This window comes from Lepisosteus oculatus, chromosome 7 (genome assembly GCF_040954835.1).
Source record: "Lepisosteus oculatus isolate fLepOcu1 chromosome 7, fLepOcu1.hap2, whole genome shotgun sequence".
NCBI lineage: Eukaryota > Metazoa > Chordata > Actinopteri > Semionotiformes > Lepisosteidae > Lepisosteus > Lepisosteus oculatus.
Window position 1 is genome coordinate 37,547,752 of NC_090702.1, and position 16,568 is coordinate 37,564,319.

General features: G+C 35.1%; 1 protein-coding gene across 1 annotated transcript in view; it reads left to right on the plus strand.

The window, feature by feature from the left end:
• Window positions 1-16,568, plus strand: part of LOC102690310 (mucin-2-like) — a gene marked incomplete at its 5' end in the record, with an annotated part of 77,325 nt that overhangs the window by 24,772 nt on the left and 35,985 nt on the right. The window contains 8 exons of the mRNA XM_069192471.1: window positions 349-591; window positions 2,278-2,434; window positions 2,787-2,897; window positions 4,720-4,861; window positions 8,767-8,795; window positions 12,598-12,642; window positions 13,229-13,258; window positions 13,473-13,520. Of these exons, the coding sequence (XP_069048572.1) occupies window positions 349-591; window positions 2,278-2,434; window positions 2,787-2,897; window positions 4,720-4,861; window positions 8,767-8,795; window positions 12,598-12,642; window positions 13,229-13,258; window positions 13,473-13,520 (805 nt within the window). The remainder of the gene's footprint in view (window positions 1-348; window positions 592-2,277; window positions 2,435-2,786; window positions 2,898-4,719; window positions 4,862-8,766; window positions 8,796-12,597; window positions 12,643-13,228; window positions 13,259-13,472; window positions 13,521-16,568) is intronic.

Sequence of the window (16,568 nt, forward strand, 5' to 3'; positions counted from 1 at the left end):
TCAAAGTTTAGTCTTCAAAAATATCAGTTATAAATGATAGTTTGATTTTTATTGAATGTTAATGTATTTATAGTTATGATGTTAATGATTTTGACTTGCATCACTCTTCCTTCCTTTTTTAACTTGTTCTTTCTTTTTAATACAAAAATGTGAAAACTAAATATGGAAATCTGCTTGAAATTATAATTAAATCATAGATCCAAATAGTAATTTTAAATTGACCATTACAAACTATTAATATGTATTTTCATATGGGTCACTTCAATCTATATTTAATATTAAAATAGTGACAACTACAAATACTTATTTTTCCCCTTTTCACATTAATTATTATTGTTTGATTTGCAGAATGAAGTGTGTGGTCTCTGTGGAAACTTTGACTCAAATGCAAAAAATGACCTCCAGACCAGATCAAAGCTCTCAGTGACGAAAGAACTAGAATTTGGTAACAGCTGGAAAACATCTGGTGCCGCTTGTTCTGATACAGTGAATGAGACATTCCCCTGTGAGAGACACTCTTATTGTTTCACATGGGCTGAAAGGAGATGCAGAATGATTCTAGAGAAAACATTTGAAAAATGTCATAGCAAGGTACTGTAAAATAATGCATACATGTTTGTTTAACTGGGGTATAAGTACTACATTATATATATATACATTATATATACACAGTATAAAGAATATTAATATTGGTCAAGATGAAAGTGGTTCATATACTGAATGAAACACCTGTCCATTTAATTGAATTAAGGGTAATATGTTGTTCATAATCCATTAATGTATTCAAGATTTTTTTTAATTTTTGAAATTAACTGTTTGAATGCATATAATTTACCAGATCTCCAAACAAAACATTTCCAAAATAGAAAAGGTGAAACTGCTAACTGCAAGCATGAAAAATACCTAAGGAATTGGCAATGATTATTGGGGTATACTTGGAAATTTATTTTCTGGGATATTCAAACAAGTCATTTGTGCTTGTTTGAAAGTGACAGTAGATTTTCTTTTTCATTTAATGTACCTTGTGCAGAGAGATCTGTGCAACTTTTGAGGATTCAATCACTTGTCAATATTGTGCAAATGTATTACTGTATATAACATCTCTACCAGAGAAGTTTATTTCAGCGACTGAAACATCTTCAGTGTTTGGAAGTTTATCTTTCTTAAATTATAACTGTGAAAATTGCTTTTAACAAAGTCTTTGTCTTCATACTTTATTGTCCTATGTGTTGAAGGCAGAGGAACAAAATTACTTTATCCAACACATCATGAACATTTATAAGAGTTTCAGAACTATCTAGACAGGTTAAACCATTAAGTATATCTGTCCAACAGAGACTTAACTGCTTCCTACTTTCTTCATACAGTAAAATAAATATATATTGTACTGTTTAACCCAGAAAATTCATATTGTAGGAACAGAAATTTAATCTTTATCCAATATACTGCATAAGACGAAATCAGAGGGGGGCCCAAACCAGAAGGGGGTACGCCCTCTTAGATTGACTATGGTACAGTATCTTCTCAAAGCACCTGGAAACTATTTTGAGACTGAAATCACTATGCCCCCTATATTCACACTTATGAGATTAACGCCCATTGCATTCTCTAGGTATCTGGGCGTTTTGAACAAGGAGCCCTCTATTTTTAACAGGTTTGAGATCTTTATCAACTCAAGTTCTTAGTAATTCCACAGCAACTCAAACACTCCAGTGGCTATCAATGAAAACGAGGTATATTACTTCCTACAGCTTGGTGTGAGGTGTTCCATATAGCTGTCCTCATCTGTCATCTTCAGATGAGTGAGCCATGTGAAATTGTAGGACAACCAGCTGCTTAGTGTTTTGTGAATACTATTGCATCTCATTTTCTAAACAAAGGGCTAAAAATAAATTAAAGTTAAAAATAAACAATGAACTAAAATTAGGGGGCATGAATGGAGTCTAGAGAAAGATTTTTTAGACAAAAATTGTACTGCTCTTAATAGGGAGAGGTATTCTCACAGACAAATTGTAAAGAGAGACAATATTTCATACACTATCAGTGAAATACTTGGAAGCACTCTTTATTAAGATGCTAATGAAAAGAACTGTGATCAATAAGAACTAGGCACATAAGAATTATAAGGAAAAACAATTAGCAATATTATAGCCCTACTCAACATTTATGAACATTTTCCAACGTTTGAGCATTACTGTAGTATTTGCAGTATGGCAATTTTACTAACATACAGTACATATCCAAATCTGTCTTCACCTTTTTATCTGTTAAATTCAGGTGGACCCCAAGTACTATTATGAGGTGTGTGTGCAAGAGTCATGTTCTTGTGAGTTTGAAGGCAAATTCCTGGGATTTTGCACAACTGTGGCTGCGTATGCTGAAGCATGCAGTGAGAAGGGTGTCTGCATCCAGTGGAGAACCCCTGACTTGTGCCGTATGTCTCAGCTATTTCAGTTTTTTGTCTAAGATTATCTACTTATTAAAATATAAGTAGCAAAGTTTGTCTTAAACATAGAATGTATAGTACATGATACTAGTAGCAAAAGATATCTACTTATGTTTATTCATTTTAAACTGTTTCAAAATCAAATGCTGTTTCACGTCGTCGTGATATTATGAATTTGTCTACAAAAGCTGTCCTCTTAAGCTCCATTCTTCTAGGAATTAAACTGATTTATAAAGAAGTAAAAAACAACACTTAAAGTCTTTTTATTTAAATTGATGTAGAAATATCCTTTTATGTTTAATTTCTAGATATATGAAAATGCTTTGTTCTATTTTTCTAGCTGTATATTGTGATTATTATAATAACCCTGGAGAATGTAGCTGGCATTATGATCCTTGTGGTAAAGTGAAAACATGTGGAAAAAACAATAAGTTCACTGGAAAGCTTGAAGGTAAGAGTGACACTTCCAATTTTCTTTCAGTTACACGTCCGGGCTGCCTCTTTTCTGCTAAGTTTTCAGCTTACTTTTTATTTTTAGTTATTTTTTTAGTTTTCTTTCACTAGTTCTTTGGATGAGCCATAAAACTGGGGTCCTGACTCTCTGTGGTCATTAACAATTCCAGAGCATTTCTCAAAAAGAGTAGGGGTGAAACCCTGGCATCCTGGCCAAAATTCCTATTGACCCTTACAAGTCATGGCCTCCTAATAATCCCCATCTATTAATTGGCTTCATTACTCTGTTCTCCTCCCCATTAATAGCTGATGTGTGGGGAGTGTTCTGGCGCACTATGGCTGCCATTGCCATTGCCATCTGGATGCTAGTGGTGGTGGAGGGGAGTCCCCATTGCCTGTAAAGCGCTTTGAGTGGAGTGTCCAGAAAAGCGCTATACTGTATAATGTGTAAGCAATTATTATTATTATAGTATGATTCTTATGCTTATATATGTTGATAATCTGCAGTTATTTGAGAAATTCATTTTTAGAAAGGTTATAAGGAAGGGCATTCTGCCTACAGCATCTAGCCTGTTTTGTAGTTAGTAGTTAAATGATTGGTTACATTAGTTAGCATTACTGCCTCACAGCGCTGCGGCCCTGGGTTCAATTACAGATCAAAGGCCCTATCTGTGTGGAGTTTGTATGTTCTCCCCTTATTCACGTGGGTTTCCTCTGGGTATTCCAGTTTATGGTTAGGCTTCTAGGAAAATAAGCCCTTGGTGTGAGTGTGTACAGTACATGTCTCTGTTTGTGTCTGTGTGTGCCCTATGATGGACTGGCATCCCAAGCAGTGTACAATTCTACCTGTTGCTTGACGGCTCCCCAGTGGCAATGAATTGGAAGAAGTGGTTAGAAAATGAATGGATGGATGATCCAAAAATCTCACAGCCATTTTTTAAAGGGGGATTACCTTCAGGAACATGGCTGGGAAACTTGTTCCAGACTCTTCAAACTTTGTGTGATGTAGTGCATCTTGTTCTGTGTTTGGAATACTTTTTCTACTCTCCATTTGTGTCCCTGTCCTCTGATTCATCTCTTTGTATTATCTAAATCCTAAATTAATCATATCTCTAGATAGTTCAGGTGGGTAGCTGCGTCAGCATGCGTAGGCTGCAAAGGAACAAGTAATAGGTTTATTCCATGCTGAAAAAAAGAAGAAAGAGAACACAACGTTTCGGCCGTGGAGCCTTCTTCAGGTGTGAGAGAGACAGGGCAGTAGGCAAACTGCCCTGTCTCTCTCACACCTGAAGAAGGCTCCACGGCCGAAACGTTGTGTTCTCTTTCTTCTTTTTTTCAGCATGGAATAAACCTATTACTTATATCTCTAGATAGGTTGCATCATCAGAAAATGTGTCCAATATGTTACAGATAATGCACTCTGTATAATGTTAGTGTTTAAAAGACAGCAGTAGGGTCAGAACTAAACTCTAAAAAATGTTTACAATGCTCAACTGAAAAACTTTCTGTTGCTCAAAGTGTTTACCCACAAAATATTTTAGATATTTTCTCAATGTCTTAAAATGCTAAGGAGAATATTTTATAAATGTTTTCTATTAATAGTTCAATTCTTTGGAAAGCAAGTTTTTTTTTTAAGACAAGGATCATTACAGGAAATGTTTCTTTAATAAGCTTGAGTTTATATTTCACTAGATGTTTTGATGTACTGCATCATGATGTAGTACTATGATGCACATTTATTCATGGAAGTAAAGTTTAACTGAAATATATATATATAAATGCATTTGTTGACTGTTTCTACTGTATATATTTCTATGTAGGCTGTTATCCAAGGTGTCCAGATGACACACCATATTTTGATGAAAACACAATGAAATGTACTACTTTGGGAGACTGCAGTTGTTTTTACAATGAAAACATAATTGAACCTAATCAAACCATGAAAATCTGTGGTCAGACATGGTAAGTACATTGTACCATAGTTCAAATAAGCAGCTGTGTCAGCATGTGTAGGCTGCAAGGGAACAAGTAAAGGTTTATTCCATGCTGAAAAGAGAAGAAAAGAAATATCGTTTCAGTTGTGGAGTTGTGGAGAGAGGAATATTTTAATAAATTGGAATAAACTTTACTTATTACATTGTAATGTAATCACTGCCGTACATTGCATTTGTGGGCCAGTAGTTTGCATGTTTTCAGAATTTCCCAAATCAATGCCTCAGTATTGCAACAAGAAGACACCGTTCTCCCAACTGGAGAAGACTCTCAATAACCACACTAAGGTACAACATTTTTTCCTTAGGAAACTAATCATCTGGAATGCTCTCTGGCTACAACTCCCATTATATCCAACTAGAGAGTTATTCACCTCCTCACCTCAGAAGCTTTTTAACCTATAGTGGTTCCTTGAAGCTGCCTGTTTTATAGTGGATTTCATTTCCACAGACAGCTATAGGGTCTGTAATCCTCAAAACTCAAACCACCTCCAGGATTTACACTAACATTACACTATAACACTCTTATAGGGGTTACAATCACAACCCTCTTTCAAGGTAGGGGAGATTCAACGCAGTCTCCCTCTTTCTTATTAACAAATAACCTAAGCTTTAAACTGTTATTTAATCTTAATTGGTAATGAATCCTGATTAACCTAATCTCAATAGCTGATCCTGTTTTAGCATTTCTTGTTTACACTTAATTGGTATATCAATGACTGCACTAATATCTTTTTAAAGAACACTAAAATTGTGACCTTAATAAACCTTGTCTTGTTAAATAACCTTAAATCCTTTAAAATGTGAAAATCACTCATAATAATTTATTAATATTCAGTGAACATTCATTTGATAGAAGGACCAAGACTTGCTGGGTGATACACCAAATGTACTGTATTTTATTAGAGGACTGAATTATGTCTTATACATTTTTAATATTACTGTCCCACTGAAATTCAAGCTCTGTTTTAGGAGATAAATGAACTATATATTAAAGAGAGGTTGGAGAAAACCTGCAAAAGCATGATTATCTTTCTGTATTTACTCTACTATGGCAATTAAAGTAACTCTAAGATGCATGTCTTGCTCCAGTGGGAAAAGTGGGAGTTCTCAAGTGGAATACTTGCAGTCACTTGTTTACACTGAGAGAACCATGTAAAAGATATTATGATAGAGAATGAGAGAGAAAACATCATTAATAGTAGGCTTAGGTTCACAGAGCATATTAAGGTGTAGGGTAAAGTGTCAGTCCTTCTTTAGGACTTTCTAAAATTCCTCAATATAACAGCAAAAAACAACAAATACAGTCCAGAGTAAGATAAGAAACTTACCAGGATAAGGTTTTCTACTGAGCAAATCACTTCTTACAATATATAGCCACGTATTAATACAGGTAACATACACATTTCTCTCAATTATTAGAATAATTGATTAGAATTAGTCATTAGAATAATGGGTTAATTTGGGCAACCTTGTCCCCTTTAATGGTCAGGAACTTTGTGAGTTTGGTGTACACCATACAGAATGGTGGAAACATGTCTTGCCATGTTCAAAAGAGATTTCAGAGGACCTCAGATAAAGAGTAGTTGATGCTCATTAAGACTAGGGAGGAATACAAAACCAATTCTTAACATTTGGGGGCTCTATCGATCCATTGTCCCAGAAATACTGTATACAGTACAAATGGGAAATATTCAAGGTCACTGATCATTCTTGAAGATGTCACTAAGAGCAATTCAGAAAATCACCCTAGACGTCACCTAGAATTACATCTAAGGACCTCTCTCACTGCAGATAATGTTGATGTTCGTCCCTTGATTAAGAAAATACTGAATACAAGTGGTTTACATAGAAACAATGCCAGAACAAAAAATGTTGCCCATCTAAAGTTCTCCAAAGTGCGCCTGGACAAACCCAGTGGACATAAAGTACTGGAAGAATGGAAAGATGACTTCAAAGTTTAAATTTTTGGCCACAATGAGAAACATTTTGTGTGGAGAAAACCAAACAAAAAATACCCTTGCAACAAGAGAAGGCATTCCAGCCATCGAGTATGGAGGTGGGAGTATTAAGGTTTGGGGCTGCTTTGCTGCCTCACAACTGGGGTGGTTTGCCAGCAGTGACGAATCCATTAATTTGGTATGGTCATCATTCAATTATGGATGAAAATCTCAGGCCATTGATTTGTCAACTGAATCTGCATACTAGTAGATCTACAAGAAAATGGCTAAAGAAGAATAAGGTTCAGATTCTGGATTGGCCAAAACAAAGTACAGACCTAAACCCCATTGAAATGTGAGCTGAAGTGAGCTGTTTGTGCATGGAAAACCTTAAATGTCACTAACTTGAAGCAGTTCTGCAAGGAAGAAAGGTTCAAAATTCCTAAAAGCTGATATGAAAGACTGATAACAGTTACAGGAGACATTTACATACTTATTTACACACAGATATTTACTGTTGGATTACTGGTTCAATAAATAATTCAAATATGTATTTGTTTTACATAATAATCAAATTATCTTCATCTTAAAGATTTAATTTTAAGTCTAAAATATGCAAGAATACAAAACAACCTAGAAGTTCATTTTCTCAGTTCTGTAGAATCCTGTTTAATCATTTGGATGCATTTAAATAGAAACAGTCTATACAACAAAATACTGTTTGCTTCATCTAAGCTTTAAAAATAGAAAGAAAAAAGAAATGTTACTTTATCAAAGAAAATCCTTTCATTGTAACAAAACAAAAAGGAACTGTTGCGTGGCAAACGTAGGAATATACGTAGATGTAGACTTTTTAATAGAACATTTGTGCATTTACTCAAGCTAAATATACATGCTTGATGTGGTCCTGTGTATTTTCTCAGTTCATGCTAATATTGACCTGCCTCATTCTCTGTTACCTGTTTACTGGATTTATATAGAGCATATTAGTTTGCTATTTTTTGTTAGTATGCTCTACTTTTCCAAGCTTTAATATAAATGCATTTATTATCATATTTGAGATTTATCAATCACTTCATTCTTGTCATTTCAAAAGCAAATAAACTACCACAGATTAATCAATAATTTTGTTAACTCATCTCTAAAAATAGCACAAAAAAGGTATATTTTTCTTAATTTTCTCATTTATTTTTCCTTGATGTTATAAATCTACAAAAACTACAAAATCTACAAAAATATGTCGGGCACACTGGATTAAATATTTATTACTAATGACACATCGCAAACTAAACAACACACAACATAAACATACCTCATACAAATTATACTATTTGCGAAACAGGTGTCTCAAAGGCCTAAGTCCTGAACAACCAGAAAAAACCCAGACACCTACCAAAGTTTGAATCCTTTATAACACCTAACAGACCAAAAAAATAGAGATAAACCTGCCATCTGCACTAAACAGAATACAACTTAGACTTAAATCTCTCTATATATAAATGTGGGGATGCTGCTAAAATGAATAGGGAACCTACAGGTATCTCTCTATTCTAAAACTGCTTTCACTAACCTAGAGAGATCATTTTTAACCTAAGGGGTTTTCTATATAGTAAATTAGTTTCTTAAAAACAACAGAATGTCAAGCTCATTTACCAGGGTTCAAATACTTAACCTGGATCTGATCTTAAAATCTGATCAGAACAAGGATAAACCAGACAATTCCATTTAACAGTTTATCTCCAGTACCAGTACAAGTCAGTAAACATTTCAGTTACTTTCTTGCTTTGAAGCTCCTGAAAACTACAAATGTTAATTGTGTCCCTTTCGTGAGAGACCTCAATAGGCACTTCCAATAACCTTAAGAATATATTAATATAAGACGCCTTCATTTTTTGTTTTTCTGAGATTGATTAATATGTCTATTTTATGTCTACAGTTATTGCCTGAATGGAACACTCAATTGCAGTAAGTAAAAAACAAGTTTTAACTAAAACAATAGAGGTCTTCTCAATTATTTTTTAAAACACAGTTTTAATCAAAATCTCAGAAAACAGTTAAACAGCAAAAATCATATTTGAGATTTTCAAAAGCACTATGCGCCTCCCACAAAGTGATCTGTTGTTTTACTGCTGTTGCTCTACTGTTTACTTTATATGGAAGCCCATTTCCGCCAGGGAGTAAAAAAAAAAGCGCTATAGTATCTCAGAATTCCGATTCAGTAACTCAGAAGTTGGACATAGTAACTCAGAATTCTGACTTATTATCTCAGAATTACGAGTTAGTAACTCAGAATTCCGACTTTATATCTCAGAATTGCGACTTCGAAATAGCCCATATTTAATTGTCTGTCCTTTTGTTATTGTAACGAATTCGGGTTCTAGGGCTTGTGCCCTCGCCGCTCCCACCCTAGTTCGTGCCTCACTGCATTATCTCGAACCCAGGTCTTGAGAATGTAGTCCCAGCCTCCCAGGGTTGTTGTCACACCCTCCACAGCTGGAAGGTACTCCTGCTCTGTCCTGTTCCTAGTTTCCATGTGCTTTCCTTGTACTTCTGGTGTGTCTTGTCTCTGGGGCTTTATATTTCCGGGTTTCTCCTTCCTCCTCGCTCGGCATTGGGATCGTTTGTCAAGAGGCTCGCCTCACCTGGTTGCCCTACATCCACTACCCGAGGTCTTATGTCTTACCCCGACTCCACCCAATACTTTGAGCCCAGACGAACCCTCTCATTTGCTCCGTTCCTACCGCTACGCATAGGGTCCTCCTGTCTCGCCGGTCTCTCTCCACGGCTAATTCCTGGGTTCTGTAACAGTTGTGTTTCACTATATATTATAAACCCATGCATAATTACATCAAAAGTAAAAAAAATAATAGATACTATATGTGTACAGAATTTTTATTTTGCCTTCTAAATGAGAAATCATACTGAAAAACTGATGTATCCACTCAGATTGCACAGCAAACGTCTGAATGGCAAATACACCACAGCATACCGCAATATCACTCAGCACACAAATTTAACATGACTGGCTGATGAAAATCGATAAGGTGGTACCTGTGGTGCATTAGATGTTAGTAAAATTATTGCTTCATTTAATCTGTTTACTACTGTACTTCTTTAAATCTACTTAATGTGGAATATTAATATGGAATCTCTTCTTTCTCTTTTAACTTTAATTTTACATTTTTCTTTTACAATAATATTGTGAAGCTCTTTACAAACCTTTCTTTTTATCTCATTCTTTTGTCATCCTTCATGGCATAGGTCAGCCCTCAAGTATAAACTGTGTTGTCATCTCTTGTGTAATGCCATCTTTCCTAGTTTTTATCTTGTTCCCTGTGCCAGCAGGCATCCTAATGTGAGCGCAGTGATAGTGTCACGATTGTAGTCCCTCCTCCTTAAGGGCGCTCCGGTTCTTCCTGGTTTGTGTCATTCCCCGCACCGGTCTCCTGTTCCCTGTCCACCTTAAAAGCCAGGCACTGACGTTAATCTGGGCTCTGCATCTGATCTCCGTATCGTGCAAGTCCGGGATCTGGAAGCGCCTGGTCCCATTAAGGTTTTAATCTCTGTTCCTGTTCCCCTTCTGCCGGTTCCGATCCGGTTCATGTTTTTTAATCCCTTGTTGGATGGATCACCCGGCCATGGATTTATTCTTGTGTTTTTGGATTACCCTCTGGATTACTTTTGGATTGTTTGCCGCGGACTCACTCCCCTGGACACCTGCACACTTTGGACACGCTCCCCCTGTTTTCATCCCCGTATTCCTGCATGATCTTTTTCCTAGTGTTTCTTCACTTTTCCCTGGATCGTGTCGAAATAGGGAAGGGTCAGAAAGAACTGTTCATTACAGAAAGCTGTCCTACTTTCAGCTAGTGTGCTTTCTAGAATAATATTGTCCACATCTTTTTTCACATATTTCATTTTCCGCACCTAAAACTTCCCGTTCCAGTGCTACCATTTAGTTTGCCATAATGTTCTGCCTTACTGAACTACAGTACACCTCTTTAAAAATGTGGTTTGCTTGACAATCATGATTTGGTCATTTCCACAGGTCTTGGGGTCCTAATTTGAATTTTAGCAAGCAACTTTGGTTTAGGAAGGGATCTTGCTTCCATATTAAAAAACTACCTTTTCTGTTGTTGTAAATGAGATGCATTTTTGACATCAGCATGAAATTATTAATCCATGCTGCTTATTCATAGTCTTCCTACTTTGATATATATCCACAGAATTTATCTCCAAAAACAGATGCCTTTAGCTTGGTTCTGAAAGTAGTTATCAAAGGATTATTAGTGATATAGTGTCTAACTTGTTTTTTGAGGCCCCTGGAGCCCCTAAACCTTGTTCTCTCAGACAAGTGGATTAAAACCAGATCAACCAAAAAAATGTCACAATTCTCATGCAGTATATAATATATAAATACATATGAGTTTCACCTCACAGATAAGAACCCAATGACCCCACTCATGGGAAAATGAGGAAGTGTAAGCAGACTCTTCCGAACATCCCACTTTTTTCTCCACTTGCCCTTTCCTGTGTCCCCAGTAAGAAAGCTGCATACTGGAGGTTCAGAACCGATTAGAGGAGAGGCATGCTTCTCATACCTTGTTGACTTATGTCATATTATCCCAGGTGGTGAGCATTGTGTGCCACTGCTTAGGGAATCGAGTCACAGTTGGACAGTGACTTGACTCAGGCTTGGTCCCACGAGAACAGACCACAACCTGCAGTTTGAAAAACAAATTTCAGGAGGCCTCAGAAAAAAAAAATGGTTAGAAAAGGTCTTCAAAATCTGCACATATATAATAAAGATCACATGCTAAGCTTTGTTTGTCCATTTTAAATGTAGAAATGAATAAAAGCATCAAAACTGATAATCTTCCCATACTGATTTTATACCAATTGATAAAAAGCAGCATTACTGTAACAGTCAAACCTGAAATCTGTTTCTAAATTTGATCTAAATATGAAGTAGGATAAAAACTATTATGATTTATAAACATTTTTGGATTGAACAGACTAACATGGGAAAATAAAACAGCAGGAGGGCTAACATACCCTTGCCCATACTCTCTCCAGCCCCTATTATAAGTATTTTTTTTCTATAGATTTTCTTTCCAAATGAGTAACAGTAGAAAATAAAAGTTAAAAAGAACAGTTAAAGCACTTAGGAGTTGAAATACCCCTTAGTGATTTCTGTTATCACTGACATTTGAAAATAGTAATCCAAGGTCAGTCCAAGGGAACAAATCTAGGAAAGACAAGTTAGGGAAGACATCCACCATAGAATCACACCATATAATCATATATGTTCTTGAGTGGTAAATTTTCACGCGGCTTTAACAATAAACAGAAATCTGTTGTTTTCTATTTCCCCAGAGTTAAAGCCTCTGGAATATAAAACTAGTCTTTTTACCCCCCCATTTAAAGGAATGGCCTGAATATTTCTTAATAGTGCGGTACTGAATTAAAGGTCTAAGAAGGTATAAAATAACAATTGTTAACCAAAGGGATTCATAAGATGTTAAAAATTGTAGCTAACACAGCTAAAGGCATGCTATATTGTGCTATCAATATGTGGGAACTGTCACATCAATGTTTATTATTTCAGATGCAACTCCACCATAGAACTTTAATGTTTTAAAAGAATAGTATAAACCTTATATTTATTACAATACATATTTTCATTACTTATATTTTGGTGTGTCTTAATTGATATTTTGTTTCTGAACCTAATGGTGTTAACTGTACTTCTTTTATTACTTGCTAGTATTTACAACAACACCAACAACAACAACAACAACAACAACAACAGGTGATTATTAATACCACATAATTTGTACAGAAAATACAAGTGTAGGTTTTACTACTGTAAAATGTATTTGAAAATTATGAAACAGTATTTTTTCCCCAAAATATAGTTAGTATTAAAAAAGAATGACAAATTCTCTGTTAAATACCAAATTCTATGTTTTTCTGAAAAAAAAAAGATTAATATTTTCACATATTTTCACTACATATATTTTGGTGTGTTAATTGATATTTTGTTTCTGAACTTAATGGTGTTAACTGTACTTCTTTTATTCTTTGTTAGTATTTTCAACAACACCACCAACAACAACATCAACAACAGGTGATTATTAATACCACATAATTTGTACAGAAAATACAAGTGTAGGTTTTACTACTGTAAAATGTATTTGAAAATTGTGAAACAGTATTTGTTTCCCAAAATATAGTTAGTATTAAATAAGAGTGAAAAATTCTCTGTTAAATACGAAGTTCTACGTTTTTCTGAAAAAAAAAATCATATTTTCACTACTTATATTTTGGTGTGTCTTAATTGATATTTTGTTTCTGAACGTAATGGTGTTAACTGTACTTCTTTTATTCTTTGCTAGTATTTACAACAACACCAACAACACCAACAGGTAATTATTAATACCACATAATACAAGTGTAGGTTTTACTACTAGGTTCTAGTGTGCTTTCTAGAATAATATTGTCCACTTCTTTTTTCAACTATTTCATTTTCTGCCCCTAAAACTCCCTGTTCCCACGCTACTAATTAGTTTGCCTTAATGTTCCACCATATTGCACTACATCTAGCTACATCTTAACTGTACTTATTTTATTCTTTGCTAGTATCTACAACAACACCAACAACATCAACAACAACGAGATCAACAACAGGTAATTATGAATACCACATAATTTGTACAGAAAAGTGTAGGTTTTACTACTGTAAAATGTATTTTAAAATTATGAAACAACAGTATTTGTTTCCCAAAATATAGTTAGTATTAAATAAGATTGAAAATATCTGTGTTAAATACCAAATTCTATGTTTTTCTGAAAGAAAAAAAAGATTCCTGGTGATTAGGTGCTCAACTCTTTTGTCATAGGGAAAGGGGACTATGTCTGATTACGTTCCTCTGTAAGCTGACATCTACTACAGTTATTATTCTGTTGCCTTTACAAAATGTATCTTCACCGTGAAGAATTGCATTAGGATATCACCAATCCTTGTAGACACAGCTTAACCAGGTGCAGTCTTCAGTGAGACAGGACAAGATCAATGACACAGTTCTAGGGTTTTATTGAATATAAACCTACCCTTTCACTTGAACTGGTCAGTGAAATCAGAGGCTTTTCATTTCCCTCCCTTTCCTCTGGAGAAGAAATGGAAGGCTGAAGGATTTTGAACCAATACTTTGAAAGAACTAGTTCAGGACTGGTCTTACAGGACAGGATAAAGTTTATCACTTTCTTGCAGATTGGACTAGGTTTTTATGTATCATGGTGTTCAGGCACAGGGTAAACTCCTATGAAGACAGGGACATTCTCTTTGATTTGTGGATGCTGTAGTCCCAGCCTATGAGATGGACTGTATTCCCGTTCTGAGGAGGGTCATGGCATTGTTTTTGAGAGGTGTGGTGATGTGTTTGGCCCTATTTAGAATTGCCTCAAAATTGTAGATGTGTGTGTCACAAGGTTTTATTGCCTGCGTGTTGTTAATTCAGTCATTAGGGTTGCACAGCCATTTGAACCTTGTGAATGATGAGGTTGTCTGTTGTTACTTCATTGTTGTGTCCTTTAAAAAACTTTGTTATACTGTATATTTTCCCAGTGTTTTCATGAGACTTCCTTCAAAGGAAAGGGAAATATTAGTTTACATGTGTAACTCTAGACTTCCGAAAGCAGAGAAAGCCCTTTGTGAATGTAGTAAAAACATCTGATGACATCTAATACAAATTCATTCCCAGGGGTGGCCACATACTGTAGCAACAATAAATCCTACTTTTAGTGGTTGTTCAGGAAGTCATTTTCTATATACTACATATGAAGAACATGCAAGAGGGAAATGGAATAACTTTGTTCTATTACCCCTGACATTTCATTGGTCCAACCTTTTCACATTTTAACGTGTAAGGTGGTTTACGGTCTTTTTAACTATGGAAAATGTGTCTGGTTTTTATGTATCCTGTGAATTTAAGTCAGAAGTATACATAAGAACATAAGAAAGCCTACAAACAAGAGGAGGCCGTTAGGTCTGTCTAGCCTGTTTGGAGTTATCAACTAATCAATCCAAGCATTTCATCCAGCCATTTCTTATGAGAAGCTAGGGTATTAGCTTCACCAGAACAGTGTGGCTGAGTACCGTACTCCCATGTTTCCACACCCCTTTGTGTGAAGAAGTGTCTCCTGCTATTGGTTTTAAGTTCACCTTTTCACTTTGCATCCTCTGGATTGTGTTTCACTATATATTATAAACCTATGGATTATTACATCAATGGTGAAACTTGTAATAGATAATTGTACAAAAGTTTTGTTTTGCCTTCTAAATGAGAAATCATACTGAAATACTGATGTAGCCACTCAGAATGCACAGGAAAAGTTTTTTCCAGTGGCAAACACACCATAGCATACCGCAGCACACAAATTTAACTTGACTGGCAGATGAAAATCGATAAGGTGGTACCTCTGGTGCATTAGATGTCAGTTAAAATGATTGCTTCATTTAGTCTGCTCTACTACTGTGCTTCTTTAAATCTACGCAATATAAAATATTAATATGGAATCATGTAACTAATTTTCCATGTTTATGTATTTGCTTTGCATAAAATAGTACATAGTTTTCAAAGCAGGAAGCGGCTCATTCTCAACTTTTAAATGCACATGTTGAAAGACAGGCTGGATCTTTAAATATTTTTTGAATTGCCCAGTTATTTCAAAAGGATACAATGAGGAACTGCTTAGATTATATCTTCAGTTTAAAAATATATATTGACACAACTATGAAATATATGACATGCTTTATGCCTTACTTTAGAAAATTTAATTGTGTGTTAATATGTTTATGTTCCCTTTTTAAGGCTAAAACAGCAAGTCCTGTGGTTTTTGGAGACAGATTTAATTTTCTTGATCACACAAATGCACAGAAAATACTGGTATTCATGTTTTTTCTGCTGTAATCCTCTCATCCAGTAATTCAGTGCCTGAACTATCCAGACTGTGTTACTAATGGTCAGGTTACTTGTACGTGATTATCATAAATATAAGGTGTTATATCCTGGGAATAGCAGCGCTACTACTTTTAATGGACAAACCGACACAGTTTTATTGTTTGTGTTTTTTGTAGGGGGGCATCTTCACAGAACTAATTCCCAACTGCATATAATTTGATCTTGTTGTGTGAAACTGAAAATCCAGACTTTTGTCAATATATTTACTAAATGTAATCTGGTTCAGTAATCTCACTTTGTGAAATAATCCTCACTGAATCGTTTTACCCTCTTAACACAACACCCACTGGGCACATTGTGATCTCACACACAGGTGAGAAATAGGGATAAAAACGTCAGTTTTTAAATATGTATCTTTTGTAAATGTTAATACAATGTCAAATGTATTGCATTTCTATTTTTTATTGCCTAATATTTATACCTTTCATCATACTGTGGCAGTTGTTGTGATATGGCACATTACACCTCAAGCAGTCAAGAGTGACTGCATCTCTACCTCGAAAAGAGAGGAGATATTTGTTTTGTGATAGGCAGACTAACTAAAAAAACATCATACCCTGGCTACAAACATACACATATTAATTACTTTAAGTTTCATTGCTAATTGTTCCTTGTATTACTAAAAGTACATTTAATGTTACACTGACGACAAACAAGCCACAAGCAAACCTCCGTATTGATAATAAAATAATATTGTAGCGTATTGCAGGTTCTT